Source organism: Protobothrops mucrosquamatus, unplaced genomic scaffold, assembly GCF_001527695.2.
Source record: "Protobothrops mucrosquamatus isolate PMUCROS unplaced genomic scaffold, P.Mucros_1.0 scaffold279, whole genome shotgun sequence".
In the NCBI taxonomy this organism is placed as follows: Eukaryota; Metazoa; Chordata; class Lepidosauria; order Squamata; family Viperidae; genus Protobothrops; species Protobothrops mucrosquamatus.
The window spans coordinates 412,466-436,389 of record NW_015386623.1 but is presented as its reverse complement, the minus strand read 5'-3'; the positions used below and the strand labels follow the sequence as shown (position 1 = coordinate 436,389).

Sequence of the window (23,924 nt, the reverse complement as noted above, 5' to 3'; positions counted from 1 at the left end):
TCAAGTACCTGTACCATTCCATTTAACGCGAGCCAAAATCCAGTTAGTGCAAGGCTAGCAAGCAGGTGGTTGAGGTTAATGATAGTGCATTTGCTTTTGGGATTTTGAATACTAATTATTGTGCATGCAAAATTGAAAAAGTTCTGTTCAAGGAATCTCAAAAAAGAGGTTCATTTTGAAAAACTATAGCAGGATACCGATGATAGCAGGTATGCTTCGGGTATGCATTTATCTTCCAGCTTGTCCTTTATTCATCAGATGATTTATTTTAAATATTTATAAGATCTATTTATCTAGTAGATTATAAGAATGATGTTTAGATATTTTTGGTTTTATTTTGCTTTCTATAACTAAACTGGGACTTTGCTAAAAATAAATGTTAAGTATATTCTCTTAATCTTTTACTGTTATATTCATTAATAAACATATAAAATTGCCTATTTCCATTGAATCAGAACCAGTTACCCTATTTTCCATAGAAATATCACCTTGAATAGTGCAAATTCAAATAAAGTGACTGAGTTAGTTGAGAATAACTGTAGATATTAATTCATCATTTTTTATGTGAAGAGGACAGATTACCACCTCTCACCAAGGAGGAAGAAAATCCTTCCTTCTCTTTCAGTTTCACTATTTGTAGATATATTTACAATATTTATAGCATAATTAAGTATAATTAGATATACCGAATTCTTGTCTGACTTGAAATTTATTTCTAAGCAGACAAGTGCCCATTGAAACTACAGCTCATGTCCTGCTATAGTGTATCTTCTATTAGGATTCACAGATTCATTTTATAACACCTCACCTATTAAAGTACCCAGGAAATATTGAAATATTGATATCTTTTATGTACAACTACTGTTATCAGATCAGTATGAAGTAGTTCTTTGAATTTTTTTGTCACACTGTATGCAAAATTAGGCAGACTAACTGCCCCCTGGTAATCAACCACTAATTGTAATATATTATTTGTCTGCTTTTATTTTTATTGTTTTTAATGCTTTTATTTTTAATGCTGTTCTGTAACCGTAATGAAACTTGATTGATTATTTCTAAGATGTATTCAAGCTTTGAATACCAAAATCCCCCTTTCTTGTAGGTTTGTGCATACATTTGAATTGAACTGGGAATCCAAGAGAAATATAAAGTATCTCTCTAGTTTTATGCATGCACACACACTCACCCCTTCCAGTCCCGGAGAGGATGCTGTGGACATGTCTCATTCAAAGCTTACCTTTCTCCAAACTTCCTCGTGCACTTTTTCCTGGGGTCCTTGAATGGAATGCAGTAGAGTCATGATTTTGGGCGGGAGGGGCAAACAGAGGAGAGATTCCAAGTAGTGGTGGGAAAAATGTAGTGCCAGTACGGGAGTGCACATCTGCATTCCGCCACCATTCTGCATATTCAATGCAAAGAAAATGAAAATAAAAGTCACATTATTTATTCTGCTTTTGCACTTTGTGTGTTCTTGTGGCTATATATTCATATACAGATCTCAAACGTTAATAATGCACAAGTCAATACTGTTAAGTATCAAGAGCTCCTGCACTTAAAATCTATAAGAGGCTATATCTTTCTTTAATGTTTTGAAGTTTAAGTATGCCCTTTTAATTTCCCAATTTTTAACACTGTATCTTTACATTTAATTCACCCATATCTTTCGTCAATCAAATGTACCGCTCAAAAGTACTTTACATCTGAGGCTCAACGTTTTGCAAATAAAACAGAAAAAATGTAATTATTATAATTATGTGCAACATCTACTAAACTGAAAACAAAAAAAAAAGAATCAGCAACAAGACTGGTCTCAACATGCAAGAGGCAGAAATCATTGACTGCAGGCAAGGAGAGATTTGTGTAGGAATTGGCATCTGAAGGGTGTAGCAAACCTTTTTTAAAAGTGCTGTAGGGAGGGTATGAGTTGCTATTTAGGTTTTATTTCAAGTGCTACAAAATATTGGAATGATATTGATAAGCAACTGAGATCTTCTGCCATATTGGTGCCTAGGTATTCTGAGGAACTATACAACATGACGGTGGGGCAGTGATTCAAACTCAAGTGATGCTAGAGTTGTAATGACCACAACTGAACACAAGTAAATACAGTTTCAACTTATACTGCAGATAAAATCTTCATTTTCATCTCTAACTAACCAAGGTGTTTTAAGAAGTAAAAACTGGATACTGTAGCATCCCAGCTGGTCCTCTTATTCTTGACATTGCTATATTCTGCAAGTACAAATTAAGGATTTGAACAAACTAGGGAGATTCAGCTAGATGGGATTGTGAACGTCAATGCTTTAGAGAGGGTTTAATACTTTCCACCCTTAAAAAGATGGTAGTAAAATTCCTTTTGAAAAAGAATCAAGCTCTAATACTTTGATCAATGGACATTAATGCTCAATGTCCCATTTTATAGTTCTGAATATTGAAGAAAGCACTTCCACTTATCATAGCAGAAGGACTGGCAAAGCTCCCTGCTTCAAAGCAGGGACAGCCATACCATTCAGAGTAAGGATACACTCTGGACCATGTAAAACAGATGGTATTTTAGCACAGATTATTTATTCCCCTGTGTAAAGTTGTGTTTATTGCTCTTCATATGCCTTATGTGGATAACAGAATTTGTCCCTTAGAGATGAAACAAAACTGCACACTATTATAATCTTTACTACATATGGCAAGAGTAACCACTGATTAACATGGGATGGCTCTCAGATGTGGTGAGCCAGTCCTTTTGCTCCTTCTACTATCAACTAATAAGCTAATCAGTACTGCCAAAGCCAAATCACAACCCACTGATTAAACCAGAAGACCTTTTCTGAACAATAAATTTATCTCATGAAATATGAGTATAGCCCACTCCCTGGATTCCACTTGCTGCTTATGTTCTACATGCAAATGATCTGAAGATCATTTCTGAATCTTAATGAAAATTGACAAATTCTACCTAACTGTTGAATCCCAAAGGCAATTTCTTATATTACTGAATTACAAAGATCTGTGATACTAGAATTGCTGACTTCATCGTGGCATAGAACAGATCTTTCATGGGTTTGATCAATTCCATAAATTTAATGTGCAATTTTTTTCTCCCCCTTTACAGTGTTACAAACCATATGGAGATAAATTATATAATGAGCCTACCCACATACCATTTTTAAACCTTTCTTGGCTTTGGAATGAATGGCACAAATTGCCTGATATGGAACAAAGAATTAAACACCATTGTAATCCCAGAATAGTATCTTAGAAAATAATTGTTCCTCAGTAACAAAAGGCAGCAATAAAGAGTGTATTTTAAAAAGAGTTAGCCGAATAAGAAATTGGTTATTGACGAATACCATACCAGGATAAATACATTATAAAATACATTATAAAAATCTAAAGAAAATCATAGGATTTGATATTGGGCAACCTATAATAAGCAAGTGTGAAAATCATACTGCTCAAACTGACATAAGTTACAAAATATTGAAATGTATAAACACTAGCTTAAGCAATTATGTTTTTTCTGGAAATAGAAAAACACTATAAAAACTACAGCTTGAATTGCCTTTCTGGCTGTCAAGTGATTTTCCAAGAACCACAGCAGCTTTTGATCAAGTTTATTACAAAAAAATGAAAATAATGTAAAGCAGAGCATTCTAAGTCATTTGTCTTCGAATAGTGCTATTCAGTGGAGTTCATTAGCATCTCTTGAAGACAGAATTTGGAACAAGCTTACAGAGTGAATGGGAGAACTATTAAAACAACACAAATACTCAAGGGTGCTTTGGAGAACATGGGAGTGAAGCTGCAGTGTGTCCAAATGCCTGAAAAGCAATGGAAGAAAAGGAAAAAGAAATAGATAATTTAACAATCTGGAAAAAGGTGTTTTGTGTGCTTTGGAACATAGGGGAGCTATATTCCAAAGCACTTCTTTTCAAGGATCCGCAAAGCCTTCATCTCTCTCAACTCACAGGATTAAGAAAAATACAGACAGCACTAAAGCACTAAAATACTTTGAGAGTAACTGAGGCGGATAACAACATTATCTCATCCCCTTGTCATCACATATGCTTTTCAGAAGGGAAAGGAGAAAAACAGGAGAGGCTATTGCTTTTAAAAGAGACTTAGGCAAATGTATAGGTGATGCCACTCAAAATTTTGACGTAATCCTGCTTTAAAGCCATTTCCCTCTCCCGCTGCTCTGCAGGAGGGCTTCCTAAGGTGCATTACATCAAGTTCATCAATGAGCTAAGGCAGAAATTTTGCCAACAACAAGCAATCTGCCGTCCTTATGCCACTGTGAAGCTAGAATCCAGCCACCCTAGTTAAGTTCATGGAATTAATTTGCACCTCATTTATATCAATGCTTTTGAACATAAATTTTGAACTATTTATCACACATCATGAAAGAAGGGCTGTTTAAAAAAAAACTTTAAAAAAAGAAGAGATGGTTTATGGTAATAAAATACCTGATGATTAGGTAGAGAACTGGCTTTCTAACATGCATCATTATTTTGAAAGCTCAAGCATGTCAATAAATTAAAGGAAAAATAAGGGAATGTCAAATGCCATGTGAAAGTACTCATTTATATGGTTTAGAAATATAAATGAATACATGAAGAAGATAGAGTCTTGAGTTGGACCTATCATTCGGCAGAGTGAGAAATCTCAATTGGGGGGCAGTGAAATATATAAATTCTGCATATAAGGGGAGTAATAATTTCCACACTGGTGCAGTGTTCTGAGATCAGAGAACTACATGTTTAAGGATTCCACCCTTTCACTCTGTTTACTCTGATATGACACCTTTCAGTTTACATCAAAGTTCTCAAGCTGCTTCTGCACCAAAGGAATGAGAATTAGATATCCTACTTACTCGTGATGTTACTTCTCATATGCAACAAAAACACACATTCACTTTCAATGACTTGCCAAGAGCCACAAAACTGTTACTAGGTAACATGCCAAAATAGTTTACCTAAGATATAGATAAACGCCCAATCTACTCTGGAAAGAGTGCCAAACTAAATTAGAGAAGCACATGGGGATCACACACTATAACAGGTGGTGGCTGGTCCACTTTCACACACTCACCCAGCCATTGTGATTGCTTCTGGGAATGGAATGGGGATTCCTTTTACCTTCTACTATTGGTATCTTATGATTATATTAGCAATAGCACTTAGACATATACCGTTTCACAGTGCTTTACAGCCCTAAGTGGTTTATAGAGTCAGCATATTGCCCCCAACAATCTGGGTCCTCATTTTACTGACCTTGGAAAGATGGAAGGTTGAGTCAACCTTGAGACTGTGAGGATCAAACCCCCTGGCTGTCAGCAGAATTAGCCTGCAATACTGCATTCTAACCACTGCAATACTACAGCAAATATTACTTGGGTGTTTGTATGTACACGGAGAGCTTATGGACTGGAGACAAATTCCTTGTGTGTCCAATCATACTTGGCCAATAAAGAATATTCTAAGATTCTAATTCTTTGCCAAAATCCACTCAAAACTGCCTTTCATAAAGTAATTAGGTATTAAGATAACATTGACAATGGAAATTAGTTTGAAGCCTTGATAAAATGAGGTATGGCCCCTTTCCCCCTTTGTCTTAGCAATAGTAGATTGAGGAAGGGATCCCTGCCTAGGAAAAGAATTAAGTCATAGCTTGGGAAATGAAGATGTGGCTTTTTAAAGCACATGTCACTTAGGGAACCTACACAGGCCACTTTCAACCCATAAGCCACAGATTCTACATTCCTGGCCTTGGATGCCTCTTGAGCTGATATTATACTGATAGACAGAAAAGAAACAGTCTAAATTAATTTTTATTCTGGTCAACAACAGAATGTGCTTCACAGCTCATTTCTATATAGTTCAATGATGCATTAAATATGTAGTATAATCTACCCTTCAATTTTTAATTTATGCTAGAGTGTACAGATCCGGAAGTCTTAAAAGTTATTTCCCACTCAATTTGCAAACTACATGCTTAAAACCAAGTCATAGCTGATGCATAACTAAGTTTATAGCAAAATATATTTTAAAAACAAGTTACACTGGAAAAGTTTTATCATCCAAATACAGACACATTAAACACAAATAAAACATAGATTTGCAATTATATAGCTACCAACCCACATGCTGCACTACAATTCTGATAGATGAGTAGGACTTTTATGATAAATCTTATGTTTACTGAAATAACATTGAGTTCAATGAAATTTATTTGGTTCAGAACAACTGTGCACAAAACTGCAGGCTTTTTTCTCTTTTCTTTTTTAAAAATAAGATTCTCAGTCTCTTAATTATAATCTGAAAAATGCAAACATGCCCACCTTTGAGAGTCCTAAATTAAAGCTATACCATCATAATTACCAATTATAATAATCTAGTACAACTTACTCCCAAGCAAGTGATATAAAACTGCAGACTCATAGTGCAAGCTTACACATGCTTACTCAGAAATAGGTTTCCAACATGATTTATTTTGTGATGTGTATATAGGACTATAGCCTTACAAAATAGTCATCCATGAAATTACTGGAAAATAAGCATTTTAACACTTAAGTAACCAGGTCCTTTTTCCAAATAAAGTGTCGAACTCAATTCATTTTCAGTTAGAACAGTCAAATTTTGATTCTTAGTCCTTGGAGGCTGATCAGATATTTTTCATTCCACAAAGGTTCAGATAGATTTGAGTTAAAAACATGCAAACCAAATGTATGGAAAGGTCTTTTACAAAATAACAGGAGACTTACTTGTGCTCAGTTTTTTTTAAAACATGCCAGAAGATGCCTGATTTAGGGTGTTGGCAATATTTTTCAGATTAGTGCTAAAGCAAATCATAACCTACCTAAATAAGTTTTATTACAAGTAGATTAGAAACACAATTAAATAAACAAATGATGGGAAAAGTTGAGGAGAATAAAGCAAAAACAAGCTAGAACTGGCCAGCATGCATTACTATTCTCTTTGTAATCATGCAACGTAACTGCCTCAGCTGTATTTACTCATCTGTAAGCCTCCCTGAGATCAAAGGGGTATTTTCAGATCAATGTATATAGTATTAGGGATGTTCCTGATGTAATAGAATCTGGATCATACTGAAAAAAACCTGATCTTTTATCTTTAGTATGCAAAATATACACTCTATGCCCCTTTACTCCGAAGGAACATTTGTGGCTGCATTTCCAAGCAATTTTTTTTTAAATGGAAGATTGTTTTGAACATATAGACTTATTTACCTGGAAAAGTTGTTAGCTGGGGGTGCGCTGCTAAGGCTATGGGTGTACCAAGTGACCCCAAGCCACCAAATTCTGTATGCCCTGAGCTGGCTGTATGTAGACCAAAGACTGGGTGGCTGACCATTGGAAAGGCACTCGACACTGTGGACAGGTTACACGGTTGATCCCCAGCTGTTCTGAATAAATGTCCTGAAGGGGGAAAAAAGCAACACTTGAAAAGGTCCTAGAAAAACACATGCTCCTCTTGAGATATTTCCGGCTTTGAGGGTTTTGAATTTGGGTTTTGAATATGGATTTCAGCAAAACCAGCAGCCATCAGATTCAAGCCAATGGAATAAAGCTGGCATTATAAGGATGCTACTTTCTATAAAAAAAGGAATCTGAAACTGAATACGAATTCTGAAGCAAATTAAGTTTCAATTCAGGCTACCAGATCTGGGCTGTGAAAATCTAGACCACCATTAGATGTCCCAAAAAATACAAATTCACTCTAGTTTTTAGAGCATTCTTACATTCCCTCTTGCTAGCAAGTGCAAAGCAAGTTTAAAGGAGAAGTAAAATATGTTAATGTTAATACAGATGTAATCCATAATGGTCAACTTATTGCTTGGTAAGTGTGGTGGTAAGTGTATGTAATATTTCTTCCATTAGTAGAAAGGTTTTTGAAAGGATACTATTGCACTATGGTGCTAATTTTCTTGCTTGTAGACTTTCAGACGGTAACTATTTGGACATTGTTGGAAACAGGATACTGGACGACAATAGAACCTACTAATCCAGTAGGTTCTTTTTTACATTCTTAAGTATCACATTTGAACCTGGTATTCAGGTAGTCCTCAACTTACGACCACAATTGGGCCCCAAATTTCTGTTGCTAAGTGAGACAGTTAAGTGAGTTTTGCCCCATTTTATAACCTTTCCTGCCACATTTGTTAACTGAATCATTGCAGCTGTTAAGTTAGTAACACAGTTGTAAAGTGAAACTGGATTCCTCATAGACTTTGCTTGTCAGAAGGTCGCCAAAGATGATCACCTGAACCCAGAAGGTCGCCAAAGATGATCACCTGAACCCACATTGTAACCGTCATAAATATGAAACAGTTGTCAAGCATTTGAATTTTGATCCTATGACCATGAGGATGCTACAATGGTCATAAGTGTTAAAAATGATCGTGTCACTTTTTTCAGTGCTGTTGTAACTTCGAATTGCCACCAAATGAATGGTTGTAAGTAGAAGACGATTTGTACTTGAGTTCAAATCCTGATGATTTCAAAAAGACTACCATGGAAATGGAGGTCAATCAATGTCTGGAACTGAATAGTACACTAAGCCATTTGTTATTTTAACAATTTTGCAGAACAAGTTATAGATTTACACATACTACTAATAATATACCTTGTGATTTACATTTGTATAAGCCCAAGTATTATGGCTTATTAACAAACCAAAGTTACAGCAATGTGTCTTATTTACTAAGATATGCCTAAGACGATGTTAACATCATCACAATGATTTAGAGTATTTTATGGTTTACTGTGCTTCGAAAATATAGTCAGCTTCCTCTCAGGCAGACAACCTACATTTCCTTGGGCAAAGGTGGGATAATTTTTTTTGAATAAATTATTACTATTTATCCCCCTTCCTTCTTATCAATACCTTGATTACAAAGGATGATTTTACCTGCATATGAGTCATGATATATTTTTTTGGCTGCGGTTTCCAAAATGCCACTATTTCTAATATCTTGGGGTATAATTCCTGTGATATGTAAAAATTATCACTAGGTGGTACTATTGACATCACTTGCACATAGGAGAAATCTCTGTGCTTCTGAATGTTCTAATTATTTTAATTATCTAGGACAAAGAAGGTAGAACCTCTGCCTGAAGAAAATGCACTGACTCTATACAAACAGGCACAAAACGGTAAGAAAGAAGTGATCTAAGGGGCTAGGAAAGGAAGAAATATCTAAATGGCAGTCAGAGGCGTTTCTTTCAGAACTCTTAGAATGCTACCAAGTTCAACTTCTGATTATTCACTGTAATTTAATCTATAGAGTTTATCTTCAGGCAACCATCTTTTCAGGGGTCAGTTATATTTGTCAATGTTACCCAGACAAAGTACCCAGATAAAATGCAGCCTGGCATGCTTTGACAGGTCAGCCATGAGGGCCAAGGGGGTGATTCCTAAAAAGGTGTGGCCTTAACAATGTGCCCCAGGTGGACTGCTGTGGTCCCTTTCTTGCTCCCTCTGATCATGGTTCTCAGCCATTCAATATAGGTAGCCCTCGAATTATGATCACAATTGAGCACAAAATTTGTGTTGCTAAGTGACAGTTGTTAAGTGAGTTTTGTCCCGTTTTATAACTTTTCTTGCCACAGTTATTAAGTGAATAATTGCAGTTATTAACTTAGTGACAAGGTTAAGAGAATCTCCCTTCCCCGTTGATTTGCTTGTCAGAAGGTCACAAAAGGTGATCACATGACCCTAGGACAGGGGCCTTCAAACTTGGCCCTTTTATGACTTGTGGACTTCAGCTCCCAGAATTCCTCAGCCAGGCACGCCGGCTGAGGAAGTCTGGGAGTTGAAGTCCACAAGTCATAAAAGGGCCAAGTTTGAAGACCCCTGCCCTAGGACATTGCAACCATCATAAATATGACTCAGTTGCCAAGTGTCTGAATTTGATCATGTGATGAGGGAATGCTGCAACAATCATAAGTGTGAAAAACAGCCTATTGTAACTTCACACAGTCACTAAATGAATGGTTGTAAGTCGAGAACTATCTGTAGTGGTGAAGATGAACCTGTAAGTTGCCAGCCCTGGACCTAGACAGAACAGACGACATCCAATTTACCTGAAAAGGACCCACATTTCTCTTGGACTTTTTCTTTAGGATAGCTAATGTTTGTCACTAGACAGCCAGAGATCAACCCTAATTAATTTTCCTATAGTACTCCAAGCTTCAGCAACTGCCCTAATCATCAGGAGTGGCTCCCAGGCCAAAAACCTAGTGACTGATAATAACCATAACAATAGTCATAGTAATAAAATGCATCACACACTACTAGAGTGTGGGGAACATTTGGAAGCTGGCACAATAACAGCAACATGTGGTGTCCAGGCATTATATACTAAGAGCAAACAGATATAAACCAGAGGACGGGAGAAGAGAGAACAAAGAACAGCAAAGTTTACTCATTCTAGAAACAACAAAGTATCAACGCACTTGGCATTTCCCCCTCAATTATACTGTTTTTAAATTAATCAGGGCAGGCAAACAGGTAAATGCCTGATCCCTTGAGTAAGGATTATCTTCATGAGACAGACAGAGAGATTTAACGCACTAAATAGGTCCTCTGGTATGTTAAAGAGCCAGTCAGAATAGAAAAGGGAGAACAGAGTTGAAATCCTTGTTCGGCCAGGAAGCTCCCTGCTGGCCTAAGCTATTTTACAGGGTTGGTGAGAAAAAACACATAGAGAGGCAGGCATTTGGGTGGGTAAGAAAAGGAGGAATATAAATATGTTAAATAACAAAACAATATGGTATTGTTGTTAGCTACTACAGATAGTCCTCGACTTACAGCAATTCATTTAGTGACCGTTCAAAGTTGCAATGGCACTGAAAAAAAGTGACTTATGACTATTTTTCTCACTTATGACTGTTGCAGCATCTCCATGGTCACATGATCAAAATTCAGATGCTTAGCAACTGATTCATATTTATGACAGTTGCGGTGTCCCGGGATCATATAATTCCCTTTTGTTAACTTCTGACAAGCAAAGTCAATGGGGAAGCCAGATTCACTTAATAACCATGTCACTAACTTAACAACTGTAGTGATTCACTTAACCACTATGGCAAAAAAAGTCGTAAAATGGGGCAAAATTCATTTAACAAATGTCTCACTTAGCAACATAAATTTGGGCTCAATTGTGGTCATAAGTTGAGGACTATCTGTGCAACTTACCATATATAGCCACAGACATAGATATTGATACATTTATACACTATACTGGCCTGAATATACAATATTCCTAATCACGTGTTTTGTTCTTAGAGTTTGGAACTGTTTTTGTTGTATTTATTATACTCTATTTATATTGCTATAGACGCCCAGAGTCCTATTTTGTTATGAGTTTTTTTTCAAACACTTCCTACATGGAGTATGCAAACATGTACGTATGCCTTTTTTGTGATTTAAAAACATGAGCAATTGCTTATCGGAAGAAACTCCTCAAGAAAATTGCAACAACACATATGCATATGCCTTAAAAAGCTATCTATTTCTTACCGGATATAATTTAAGTTTTGATACTGATCTTTAAATCCCTAAATGACTGAAAATTTGCGTATGGGACCATCTGTCTCATTATAATATTTTTTTAAGATCTGCAAGAGAGGCCCTTTTAAAGATGTCCTATCTCCAGTCAGAGGTCCAGGTTTCTAGCATTAGGGAGGGGGGGATTTTGGTGTTAATTTTAATCTCTCTCAGTTTTTTTAAATAAATATTCTGATCGTATTTACGGTTTTGTTAAACTTTGTTAGATACACCTTGAGTATCTACTGAACAGAAAAACAAGACATAGATCAGACCAATTCACATATAAATACTGTAACAGCAACTTAGTTATATTGCTACTTGTAAAAAATGCTAACTTTTGCAATTTGAAAATTGCCACTGAATGGCTCCTTGTATTAGGTAAATCAGGGGTCCCCAACCTTGGCAAGTTTAAAACTTGTGGACTTCAACTCCCAGAATTCCCCAGCCAGCCTGGGGACCCCTGAGGTAAATCACCAGGAATCAGAGCCAAGTAAGTCAGTCCTTATTAGTCTGCCAAAATCAATTGTCCCCATTCCTGAGACAGATAACCATTGCAGAGAAGCAAAAAGAGAACCTTGGAGAAAATATGCAACAACCATAGCAAAACATAAACTCACCCAGAGAAAACAAGAATGAGAGATTTAAAGTTGCCCTCCTTGACTCTCTTTGATATAAAAGGAAGGGAAGAAGAAATCCTACCAGGCTTTCAAGATTCAAGACTACTACACTTGAATAATAATAAAAAAAGAGTTCTACTATTTTTAGTGAAGTCAGTTTCCTGACCTACTCTTATCTTGAAGAGTTTTCTTTCGAAGTTGAAGAATTAAATGCCACTTGCCGCAGAGGCCATGTTTAACAAACGTCTTCCTGATTACTAAAAATGCAAAAATGCTTCCTGATAGCATGATATTTTAACCCAACACTACCTATTTTCCAAAGCACCTGAAGGCAGGACAAGAAGCGATGGATGGAAACTAATCAAGGAGAGAAGTTACTTAGAACTAAGGAGGAATTTCCTGACAGTTAGAACAATTAATCAGTGGAATAGTTTGCCTTCAGAAGTTGTGGGTGCTCCATCACTGGAGGTTTTTAAGAAGAGATTGGACAACCAATAGTCTGAAATGGTATAGGATCTCCTGTTTGAGCAGGGGGTTGGATTAGAAGACATCCAAGATCCCTTCCAACTCTATTATCCTGCTAAGATGCAGCTTGGACAAATGCTTCCTTCCAAAATCCATATTGTTCAAAACCACACTTTTTCTGAAGCTAAGACCATTGCCATGGAAATTGACTCCATAGTGATAGTGTGCATATGTGTTGAGGCATTCATATGAAAAAGATTGCTATAGAGCAGGGGTGTCAAACTGCCAGCCCGCAGGCCGGATGCGTCATGGCAAAACCACGCCCACCCCATTGCCGGCAATGGAAAAAAAGTCGTGATATGTCGCGACACGTCACGTGACATTGCGAGTTTGACACCCCTGCTATAGAGTTATTACTTTATTAAAGTTTGCCATTTTCTATGGTAATTGTACCTTATGCAAGCTAGTGCAAATTCAACATCAAGTATCTCCAGCAGATATTCCTAGGGATATTTAATATAAATTCAGCAGACCAATTAATGCAGTAATTTAACTCAAAAATGTAAGAAAAGGTTGCGATTTTATGTTCACAATATAGCGAAAGATAGGTGCATCAAGATTTAAAGGTATTACCATTAAATTTAAGGTGATCTATGTCAGAATATTTAACATTATTTTGTTTCATTTGCAAAGTTTCCTAAAAACAACTATGCAACATGAAAACATGCCACATTTTTGAAAATACTTTTATGGGATATAAGAAAAAGATTCAAATATGCTTTGGAAATTAGACATAGTAATTTTAAAATACATATTTTATAAACAGTTATGTTCAAAAAAGAATCAGATTGTAGCTTATCCTCAAAACAAGTCATACTGAAGCCTGGTGAATTAAACAGATTCCTTCCTTTCTGCCAACTCATTATCTTTTTGTTTCTTAATACATTAATATTCTGGCTAGAGATGAATATTTGTATTTCTTTTCATTTTTTTCCTTTTGTTTTTTGTTCCCCTTAAAAAGTGCCAGCTTTCTGCATGCTTATTTTGCATAATGAAATTTAATACAAAACTACATTGCTTAAGACTCTTGACTTATATTATAATAGGCTGAATATTTTTCAGCAAAGCTTTTGAAATTCTACTAGCCAGTCCGTAGATAAATGATTGAAAGTATTACCCAAAAGGCCAGCATCCATTTCGACAAGGCTGGTGTCTTAGTAACAAGGAACGATAAAGGCAAATGCCTTTATTAATATTAATGAATTTTGTGCTGCACTGTAATAAGCCTTTTCAAAAGAACTAAAATGGATAAATACTTAACTAATGCCTTAAATGTAAAAAGATGGTGAACAAAATCCTTTGAAAAGCAACAAAGGCACAAAAATGACTAGCTATATCCTCACCCCACCTCAACTACTTGTCTATTTAAGACACAGGAGATAAAAGACATTAACATGAAGGACGAGGTTGGTGATTTTAATGTGAAGCTAATGCAATACTCTTTACTATACATTTTAGTCAATGTGAGTAAAAGCTCTACTTCCATGATTTAAATCATTATTTGAATGTAGCCACAACATTCACACCTCTGTACTCTGTGCAGTTTTACCTAAATGCAGAAATCTCTGAACAGCTTGTTGCAACATGTCTTTCAAAGATCAGATGTGTAAATTCACAGTACTGGCAAGTGTATTTTCTGTGTTAAAACTGAGAAGAGTGCCTAATCATCAGGAGCGACTACCAGCCAAGTAAAGGTCTCCTGTTTTAATTAACATTTCTCGTAATTTGGTACAATACTGAAAGGTTACAAATCAAAAGTGTTTGCTTCAAAATCGCTGGCAAATCATAAAAAAAAACCACATACCACAATGTATATACCAGTGGTGGCGAACCTATGGCACGCGTGCCAGAGGCGGCACTCAGAGCCCTCTCTGTGGGCACACAGGCCATGCCCTGGAGATGGCAACCGTCCCTCTTCAACCAGCCGCCCGCTAACTCACCAAGGTCCCACATGGCCGGATGCATCCCAGCACCCATGCGCTCGCTGGCCTCTGTGTGCAGAGATCGATGGTGTCAGGCAGCAGCCGCCCCTTCCCCTGCCACACCTTGCCCTGTGACAATGGCACCCCCGCCCCGCCTCACCCCACAGGACGAGCCTCCTGCCCACTGCCCCACCTGGCAAAGACCCCCTGGATCTCCCCCAACCCTGCCCGGGCCCCACAGGTGTCCCTCCCCACGAGCAACATCTTGACCACTCCCACCCAATCTGCCATGACCACCACAGCCACACCCACCCAGTGGGCCACGCCCACCTGGCACCCGGCGATAAATAAGTGGGTTTTGGGTTGCAGTTTGGGCACTCGGTCTCTAAAAGTTTCGCCATCACTGGTATATACTATTGGAAATAAGAGACATAGATACAGTATGAATGTGTGTGTTATAATCCAAAGCTATGACAACATAATTCTCTTCTTATTGATACAAATGCTGAATATGTAGTGTCCCTATTGCTTAAAACTTTATTTTCCAAATCATAAATAGGTGAACGCAGAGTAGATACTAAAGGCTAACAGAATCCTGCTATTTTAATCATAATGCCTTCAAATCTGCTGGGTTTTGAATTACTGATTGCCTTCTTTCTTGCTCTCCTCCTCTCTCTTTGCCCATCACACATGAAAACTGCTCTCCACTATTCCTGATTAAAGGAAAAAAATATGTTTTGTCTAACCCATTTGTGATAAATTAAAATCTTATTCTGTCCTCTTCAAAATCTCTTCTCTCCATACAGAATCTCTCTGTCTATATAAGAGAGAAACATGACAAATACATGAGTCCAGTCTAATAGAAATTCTTTTTCTTTTTCTGTAAACATTGTATAAAGACAAATATTTTGACTATATATTTGTCTGTTTCTTCCACCATTTTGGGTTACACAAGTATTGCTCCCTCAACTTCATAATTAAATCCTCCATAACTTTAACAATTGAAACTACATATCTGGATGCTACACGTCTCATATTTAGAAGAGCTACCTGATCCATGACACTCAATGATTATAGGTAAGATGCTTAAAAAGCCTGGGTGTGTACAGAAACTTCATGATCAGCCACTATAATTTAATTATAATTGGTGCTTGCTTTGAAAATCAGGATTGAAAACCAGGATAATCATACAATACATGCACATCTTGAAATAAGCCATCTTTAAATAAAGAATGACAGAAATCAGGAATAAGTAGTTTGCTGCTGGAAAGGGGCTGGGGAACACAAAAACTGGACCTGGGGATTGCCAATTATTCTTTAGAATGGGCTCCTTCCTTTGCTGGAAATATATGTTATATATGATACCCTCCTCCTCTTCCTCCTCTTCCTCCCCCTCCTCCTAAATTTACAATCTGAAATGCAGATTATTTCTAGACCGCTAAGTAGAATGGTATAATTTCTTATTAGAAACAGATACAAAGATGTTATTATTTATATTTGAGATCCAGATGCTAATTAGCACAGAATTGTTTTAAGAGTTAATTTCAGCATGTGGCTTGAACACAGATTCCTATGTTAGCACTTTGGAGATTACATTTCTAGTAGGGCTTCACAGGCATCTTTGTCATAATTGCTAATAGCATAACCTTTGAATCAGCCCTCAGGGAAGTCCACTGAAATATATGGTAGCATTCAGACTGCAATGGAATAAGTGACTTGTGATTCAGACTCATAATGAGGAAAAATACTGCAGAAAATGTATGTATAATGTAATTACCATACTCAAATTACATGTATTTGGAAAAGTATTTTTCCAAAGTCACATTTTATAATTATAGCAGAGTAACCACAAATAACAGCTGATCTGTAACATAATCTTTCTGGCACAACATCTAGAGTTCCAGTCTGGACTGTTCTCTGTCTTGGGATTTGTATGGCTGAAAGACTGAAGTTTATTACAAGCCTGCTTAATAGACTATTGATTACTGCAAAGAAAATAATTATATTGCATTGGATGAAACCTGAACCTCTCTAACTGCAAGCTAAGATGAAGGTGTTTTTAACAGTATAGCACTGGAAACAATAACTGCTAAAACTGTAAAAGATAAATGCTCCATTATATAAATAGATTTTTTTTCTTTTCACAAGATGCAGGCTGGTAAATTAAGAACTTATCACATGTTTATATTATTAAATATCACATGGCACATGAAACTAGGGCTAAAAAGATGCAATTATATTTTTTCTTCATTCTAGAATATCTGATAAATGTAATTTCCACTAGATTTTACTTGAAAATTGCAGGGTGAAAAGCAGCTTCATATGTGTTCCTACTAGGGTGTAATCAATAAAGTGAAGGTATTCTAATATTAGACATGATCATGAGCTTTCACCAGATACACCCCAAACTTGTTAGACCAATACACATAGAGACCTAAGCAATTAAATACAGAGGACAAATATTTACCCATTAGTCTCCCTTTCATACACCCAGCGAGTAAGAGAGTAGTAGTTCTGTCTGAGTATTCAAACTACATGACAGCAGACTGTATGAAGAAGATTATGTTACCTTGATTAGCTTTTATGGTGATGGCATGGAGCAGAATAATACATGGAGTGGGTGGGGGGAGGTGAAGAACACCCTGCAAATGTATTGTGTCTGATTCAACATCCCACATGAGTAAAGAAAAACAAAACAAAAACAAGATCAAACAGCCATTATTCCTGAGCTTTTTTTCCTAATTATCCAAAATATGGATAGACTGGTGTCATGTTACTATCCTTCTCAGTGCCTAATGAGAAATATTCCACATAAAGCAAACAGCATTCTAAATTTTGATTTCATACTACCATAAGAATATGATTATACTCTACTATTCTGTAATTTATTCCTTTCATCTTTAGCCAGTCATTGACTGTTCATTTATTTAAAATACATGTTGTTAGGCGGAAAGCCATTTGGGTTCAAGGAAAAGCAGGTGTGAGAAGAGGAAGCACTTTGGAATTTTCTTTGGCCAACTCGGAGTCTTCAGCTGGGACAGAAAAGTGCTTGATAATTAGAGATTCATCTGAGATTCATTCTACACACAAGAGCTACTGATCTAAGATTTCCACCATGCTATGAGGCTTTCATAGGTCTTTGCAAGTTCAAGTGATTAACTCATCCTCAGTGGTTGCTCTCAGGGAATTCCCAAAGGAATATGACAAATAGGTTTGTGCCAGTTTCCCACTGGTAGCAATTCCCACTTCTTTCCTGTTCTTTCCTGATTCCAAGGTGCTGTTCCTGTTCTTTCCTGATTCCAAGGTGCTGTGGCATCTTACAACCCTCTTCCATAGTTTCTAACCATGTGGAGATCCCACACACAGAGGCCTGTTTTTGTTTACTGCTTTAGTTTTTTCACATTAAAAAACAACAACCATGTTATGGAAGAATGGGAGAAGGTGCCATCTGATAAAGTGTCATTTATGGATCAGCTAGAGCAGTGATGGTGAACCTTTTAGAGACCGAGTGCCCAAAAACTGGCCCTGCCCCTGCTCCGCCCCCCCATCCCCTGCCCCGCCTGCCCGCAGGGCCACTCACCGCCTCCAGGGCCCGCCGCAGATCGTCCAGGCAGCCCAGCAGCACTATGGCGGTCATGCCCTCTGCCCGTGCCCTGCAGCATCAACTGTGCACGATGGGGTGTGAGGGCAGAGTCTTGTCTACACTGCCTGGCTGCCATGTCCTTGGCTGTGCTGCTCTGCGTGGGCCACGCTCAGGGGCAACTCTCCTTCAGGAGGGCTGTTGGAGAGGAGGGGGTCATGGGGGGAAGCGAGGCTGGGGCAACCGCACGTGTGCCCACAGAGAAGGCTCCGAGTGCTGCCTCTGGCACCCGTGCCATAGGTTCACCACCACTGAGCTAGAGGGAGAGCAGGATCAAGGAGAATACAGGAGCAATGAGCAATAGGTCTATTCAACAGTTTGGATTTGAAGAGGAATCCAAACTATGCAGGGTAGTCATGTCATTCTTGTTATCTTTAAATAAGGAGAAAAATTATTCAACATTGTCTGAATAATTTTTAATACTGTGAATCTCCTTTGAATAGTTCTTCTAAGCATCCTTAAGGGGCAGTTCAAAAACGTTCTCAGAGTTTGGAGAGTGTAGCTGGTTATGGAAGGACCTTTATTTTGTTGTGTTTTTAATGTCCTGAGCCGAATAGTTATCATCTAAACGATACATACCAAAATTACTATGTTAATGTAGAAACAAATCTTCAATATGAATAAGTTCTCTAAGATTATCATAGTCGCTCAAATGTCTCACCTCTACTGCTCTGGATATTATCAATGGACCAAACCAATTATTTTACAACTTTTATTTAATTAATGAAAGGATTATATGAAACAAAATAGGTTAACAACATCTGTAGTTCACTGAAGGTCCACAAATACCATGTTTTGATTTTATCTACAAACATAGGAAACTGCAGCAATCTCTGTAAATGCTGAGTTTTGCTCCTGAATGTGATTATATTTCAGAAAATTTAAAGCATTTAGATCTGAAATTATTAATATCAGATAAGCCCCGAGAAAATCAATTTTAATTTAGATTGAGATTTAGAAAGGGTTTTTTTTGTTTTGAGATTGTTGAAATTTGCATTTTAAATTATAGGAAATTTACTCCATACTGGACTCTGAGTGAAGCCAATTTATGGATTTTATTTTTTATTTTTTTTGCGGTTTGGACAATCAAGCTAAGGGAGATGAAATAACTCCTGTCTGAAATCTCAAACTTCTGCTGACAAAGTCAAAAAAGAAGAAAAAAGCTAAAGAGAACAATAGCATTCAGCTGAAGGTAAATGTTTAGGCTCCTCATATTATTCAAAAATAAGGATCCTATTCATCCTAATTCACCCAACATGTCTCCAGAACCTTCACTGGATTACACAATAAATTTTCTCCCCTTGGATGCAATGGGGAAAATGAAGTATATATTTATTTATTAATTTATATGCCACCCATCTCACTCTGCAAAGTAACAAAAGCTTCTCCTATCTTCTTGCTCAAGATAGTGGCAACTTTTTTGTCACAGATCTCTCCACAACCTCTACCAACAGCTAAAAATATAAGTATCATGTAATTAGTAACGTTGATAGGTCAAAAGTAGAGCATCTGCTTTAATTTAAAAGGCTGTAGATTCAATCCTAGACTTGGTGGAATGGGAAATATTCTGTCTTTCTCCTTGGCAAACTGCTACCACTTAGTGTAAACAGTCATGAACTAAAGAGGCCAAGAGTTTAACTACAAATTTAATGAATAAATAATACAAATAAGATTCCATATGCATTGAAACTTCAATATAATATATCCCCATTTAATTAACCAAATTTCCATTGGAACACCCGCCTGAAATCAAAAAACAAGTTGTTGAATCCTACGAGAGTTGCTTTACACTTTGATTGGAATGAACTTTATAAAACAAGGAACAGGTGTGGAATGATCCACAAAAGAGACAAGCTTCTAGCCCATTATGCTGGAAAAGCAGGAGGAAATAGATAAAGAAATTGTCAACTTAATTGCCTATACATACATGACTCACTTGATAACAAGACATTTGCTAGAATCCTTAACCTTCCTGCAACTAAACACTATTAATCAGAGGTTAAAATTCTCATTCCTTGGAATACATGTTTCCAGTCTAGATTGCCTGGAGGGAAGTCTGGCAAATCCAAAATAGTTTGAACAATCCAGTTAAATTTACATTAATTTAATTTCAATTTTATTACATTGCATAATGATATCATTATGCAAATAATGTAAATCATCAAGATGACATATCGGTAAGACTTGTCCCAACTGACTTAATAAAAAAACTATTTGCAAGGATAGACTTGCAAAGCCACCAAAGTACTGATAAATAGATTTAGTGCAGTAAAGTTAATGAAGCCCTATTTACAGTGAAACTTCTAATATCTGTCTTTCTTTTTCCTTCCCATGCAGTTTGAAAACTAGAAGCTCACTGTCTTTTGTTCTGGTATGAGGTATTAGACTGTTTGCTTCTGATTGCATAAGGATGTATTCACACATATGTTTTCATATTTATCAGGCATTTGGGAGTAAAAAACACTCTCTGCCCCCAAATACTCAATTAAAAGTACTGTACAGCATTTCAGTTTGTTGATTAGGTGGGTTTTTATCTTATTCAAATAATTTCTGCATAAACATTTTTGACATGTAGCCTATGAAATCTTAGAAAACACAGAACTGGACAAAAAGAAGAATCTGTGAGGGCCAGGACAACTTTATTCAATAGGATATAATCAACAACAAAATGTTTTGATCCATGGCTGTGAAAGCAGCTTTTGATAACTACTGCAATTATCTTAAGCTTCTAGTTGTTTCTTTAATAACTTATTAATTACTTTCATACCCATAGGAAACTTATGGCATTAGATCCTATTTGGATGTAAGAAAATCAAAACAATCTACAAATCATACATGGTATGCAACAGCCTTCCTCAGTGTTCTCAGTTATCTTGAGGCTGTTTCTCAGAATTCTCAACAGAAGTACCATTTGCAAAATTCGTGCCCAAGGTTGTCAGTGTTGAGAAGTTCTACAAGCTACACTTCCAAGTCTCTAGAATGGAAACCATTCTTATTGATAATTGTATGATTGCTTTAAAGTTCCTTCCTAGCAAGGCATCCGTTTTAGTGATAGTTACACTGAATGGCAAAAATGTCACTTCTGTTACATACAACTTCACTACTTTTCTTTTTTTTTTATTGCATTCAGATCCCAAACCTAGAAAAATCCTAATACACAGTGAAACCTTGACTTGGCAGACCTAAACACTAAATATGGCACATGCAACCTACCATCTTTGTTAGTGATTTATGCTGTTTCATAGTATTACTGGGTTCACTTTCGAGGGGAGGACCAAAACAGTTAAAGAAAGCGGTGGCCACAACCTGCATGTGAGGGGGATGAGTCTGTGATCACATGGTTACAGCTGCCATCTTTAAACATCCCCCATATCTTTATCATTTGTGTGATGACATAACGTGCAAATGTCATCATTTTGCATCAATTTACATCACTTATCATTAATAACGCATTGCAACAAGGTTTCACTGTGACATAAAGTCATCTGGATGCCTTGATACAAGCCATCCACATGGCGCAATATCACAAATATGACATATTCACCACAGGCGTTGATTGTGGAGCTAAGTGACGTGGCTCCAGTGGAAAGGCCACCTTTGGAAATTGCTGAAACAATGGATGCTGAGGACAAGGCAGGAGATGAAGCTGCAGTGGAGGAGGCTGCTGTTGATGTTAACCGTTCTCCAGACTCCATATCTGAAACAAAAAAAGGACGTGTTAAAAAAAGCACACATTAAGATGACTGTATAAGGGACTATCAAGTATTTCACCAAGATATTCTGCATTTTGCAAAAACTAATGAATTTAAAAAACAACAGAATCAAAAGGATTCCATATTTTTCCTTTACAATGGGGAAACTTACTGTAGGATTTTATACTATAATCCCAAATATGACTGAATTTTGTTTGCTGGAACTATATATATATATATAATACATTCAATCAACTGAAACTGGGTTCTTCTTGCCAAATATTTCTATAATATCAAACTATAAAGAAAAGCTTGATTGATAGAGATAGAAGATAGACAGATTGATTAGATAGATAGATAGATAGATAGATAGATAGATAGATAGATAGATAGATATAGTTAAATAGATTAAATAGATAGATGATAGACAGACAGTATAGATGATAGACAGACTGACATACTGTAGATATGCAGTAGAGATAGATATCGATATACAGGAAGAGAGGGAGAGGGAAAGGGAGATGGGGGGAGTGATAAAATAATCTTGGAAATGTTTTCCAAAATGGTTTTCATTTTGCTGTGTTAGTTGAGCTATAAAGAATAAATCATTCTTCATCTTCACATATACGGTATCTTATGTGCAAAGACAGCTCTCTTGAGCCAAGGTGTTCCCTTTGTTCTTTTCCCGATAAAGTTTTGGGTAAACTGCAGAAGTTGGGCTCCGCTAGTGAGTTATACAGTAGTGATTTGAACTTGAGTTCTCAGCAAAACTTTCTGCCTGATAACCTATCCGACCCAACAGAGAAGAAATTTTTATTTACTTATTTGAATCCCATCTTTATTGCTTTTGCAAATAACTCAAGGCAGCAAACATATCCAACATATCATCCTCCCCTTATTTTGGACTAAGAGAGAATGAGTGGCCCAAGGTCACCCAGTCATTTTTTATGGCTAAGGTGGGACTAGAATTCACGGTCTCCCACTTTCTAGTCTGGTGCCATAACCACTAAACCAAACTTGCTCTATAATCATGATAATCTGAATTGTATATGCATTCTGTGTATGTTCTTTGTTCTTGATGATTCCTTTGAGATTTAGGATGCCTACGCATTGAGTATGTAATAATAATAATAATAATAATAATAATAATAATAATAATAATAATAATAATAATAATAATAATAACAACAACAACAACAACAACAATAATAATAATAAAGTTGGAAGGGACCTTGGAGGTCATCTAATCCAACCCCCTGCTCAGGCAGGAAACCCTATACCACAAATGGTTGTCCAGTCTCTTAAAAACTTCCAGTGTTGGAGCATTCACCGCTTCTGGAGGCAGGTTGTTCCACTGGTTAATTGTTCTAACTGTCAGGAAATTTCTCCTTAGTTCTAGATTGCTTCTCTCCTTGATTAGTTTCCATCTGTTGCTTCTTGTCCTGCCTTCAGGCGCTTTGGAAAATAGCTTGACTCCCTCTTCTCTGTGGCAGCCCCTAAGATATTGGAACACTGCTATCATGTCCCCCCTCATCCTTCTCTTCATTAAACTAGACATACCCAATTCCAGAAGCAGTTCCTTATATGCTTTAGCCTCCAGTCCCCTAATCATCTTTGTTGTTCTTCTCTATACTCTTTCTAGAGTCTCAACATCTTTTCTACATCGTGGTGACCAAACTGGATGCAGTATTCCAAATGTGGCCTTACCAAGGCATTGTAAAGTGGTATTAACACTTATTTTTATTTTATTTTTATTTTTTTTATTTAATTTAATTTATATGCCGCCCTTCTCCCGGCGGGACTCAGGGCGGCGCACAACATATTTAAAACAAAGGCATATATACAATCCCCCCCTGTAAAACCGAATTAAACCAAATTTTAGAGTTGTGTTATTTCAAATTCCTTAAAATGAACCCAGTATAAAATCCTCCCTAGGCCAGGTCCGCTTGCTGAAAAAG

At 36.8% G+C, this 23,924-nt stretch overlaps 1 protein-coding gene across 1 annotated transcript in view; it reads right to left on the bottom strand.

Annotated features, from left to right (window-relative positions):
* The window catches only part of BAZ2B (bromodomain adjacent to zinc finger domain 2B), a 128,548-nt gene that overhangs the window by 79,255 nt on the left and 25,369 nt on the right, over positions 1–23,924 (bottom strand). Inside the window, exons 2-4 of the mRNA XM_029283922.1 lie at positions 21,819–21,971; positions 7,247–7,435; positions 1,238–1,399 (exon numbers count right to left, since the gene is read on the bottom strand). Coding sequence (XP_029139755.1) covers positions 1,238–1,399; positions 7,247–7,435; positions 21,819–21,969 — 502 coding nt within the window. The 5' untranslated portion in view covers positions 21,970–21,971. The remainder of the gene's footprint in view (positions 1–1,237; positions 1,400–7,246; positions 7,436–21,818; positions 21,972–23,924) is intronic.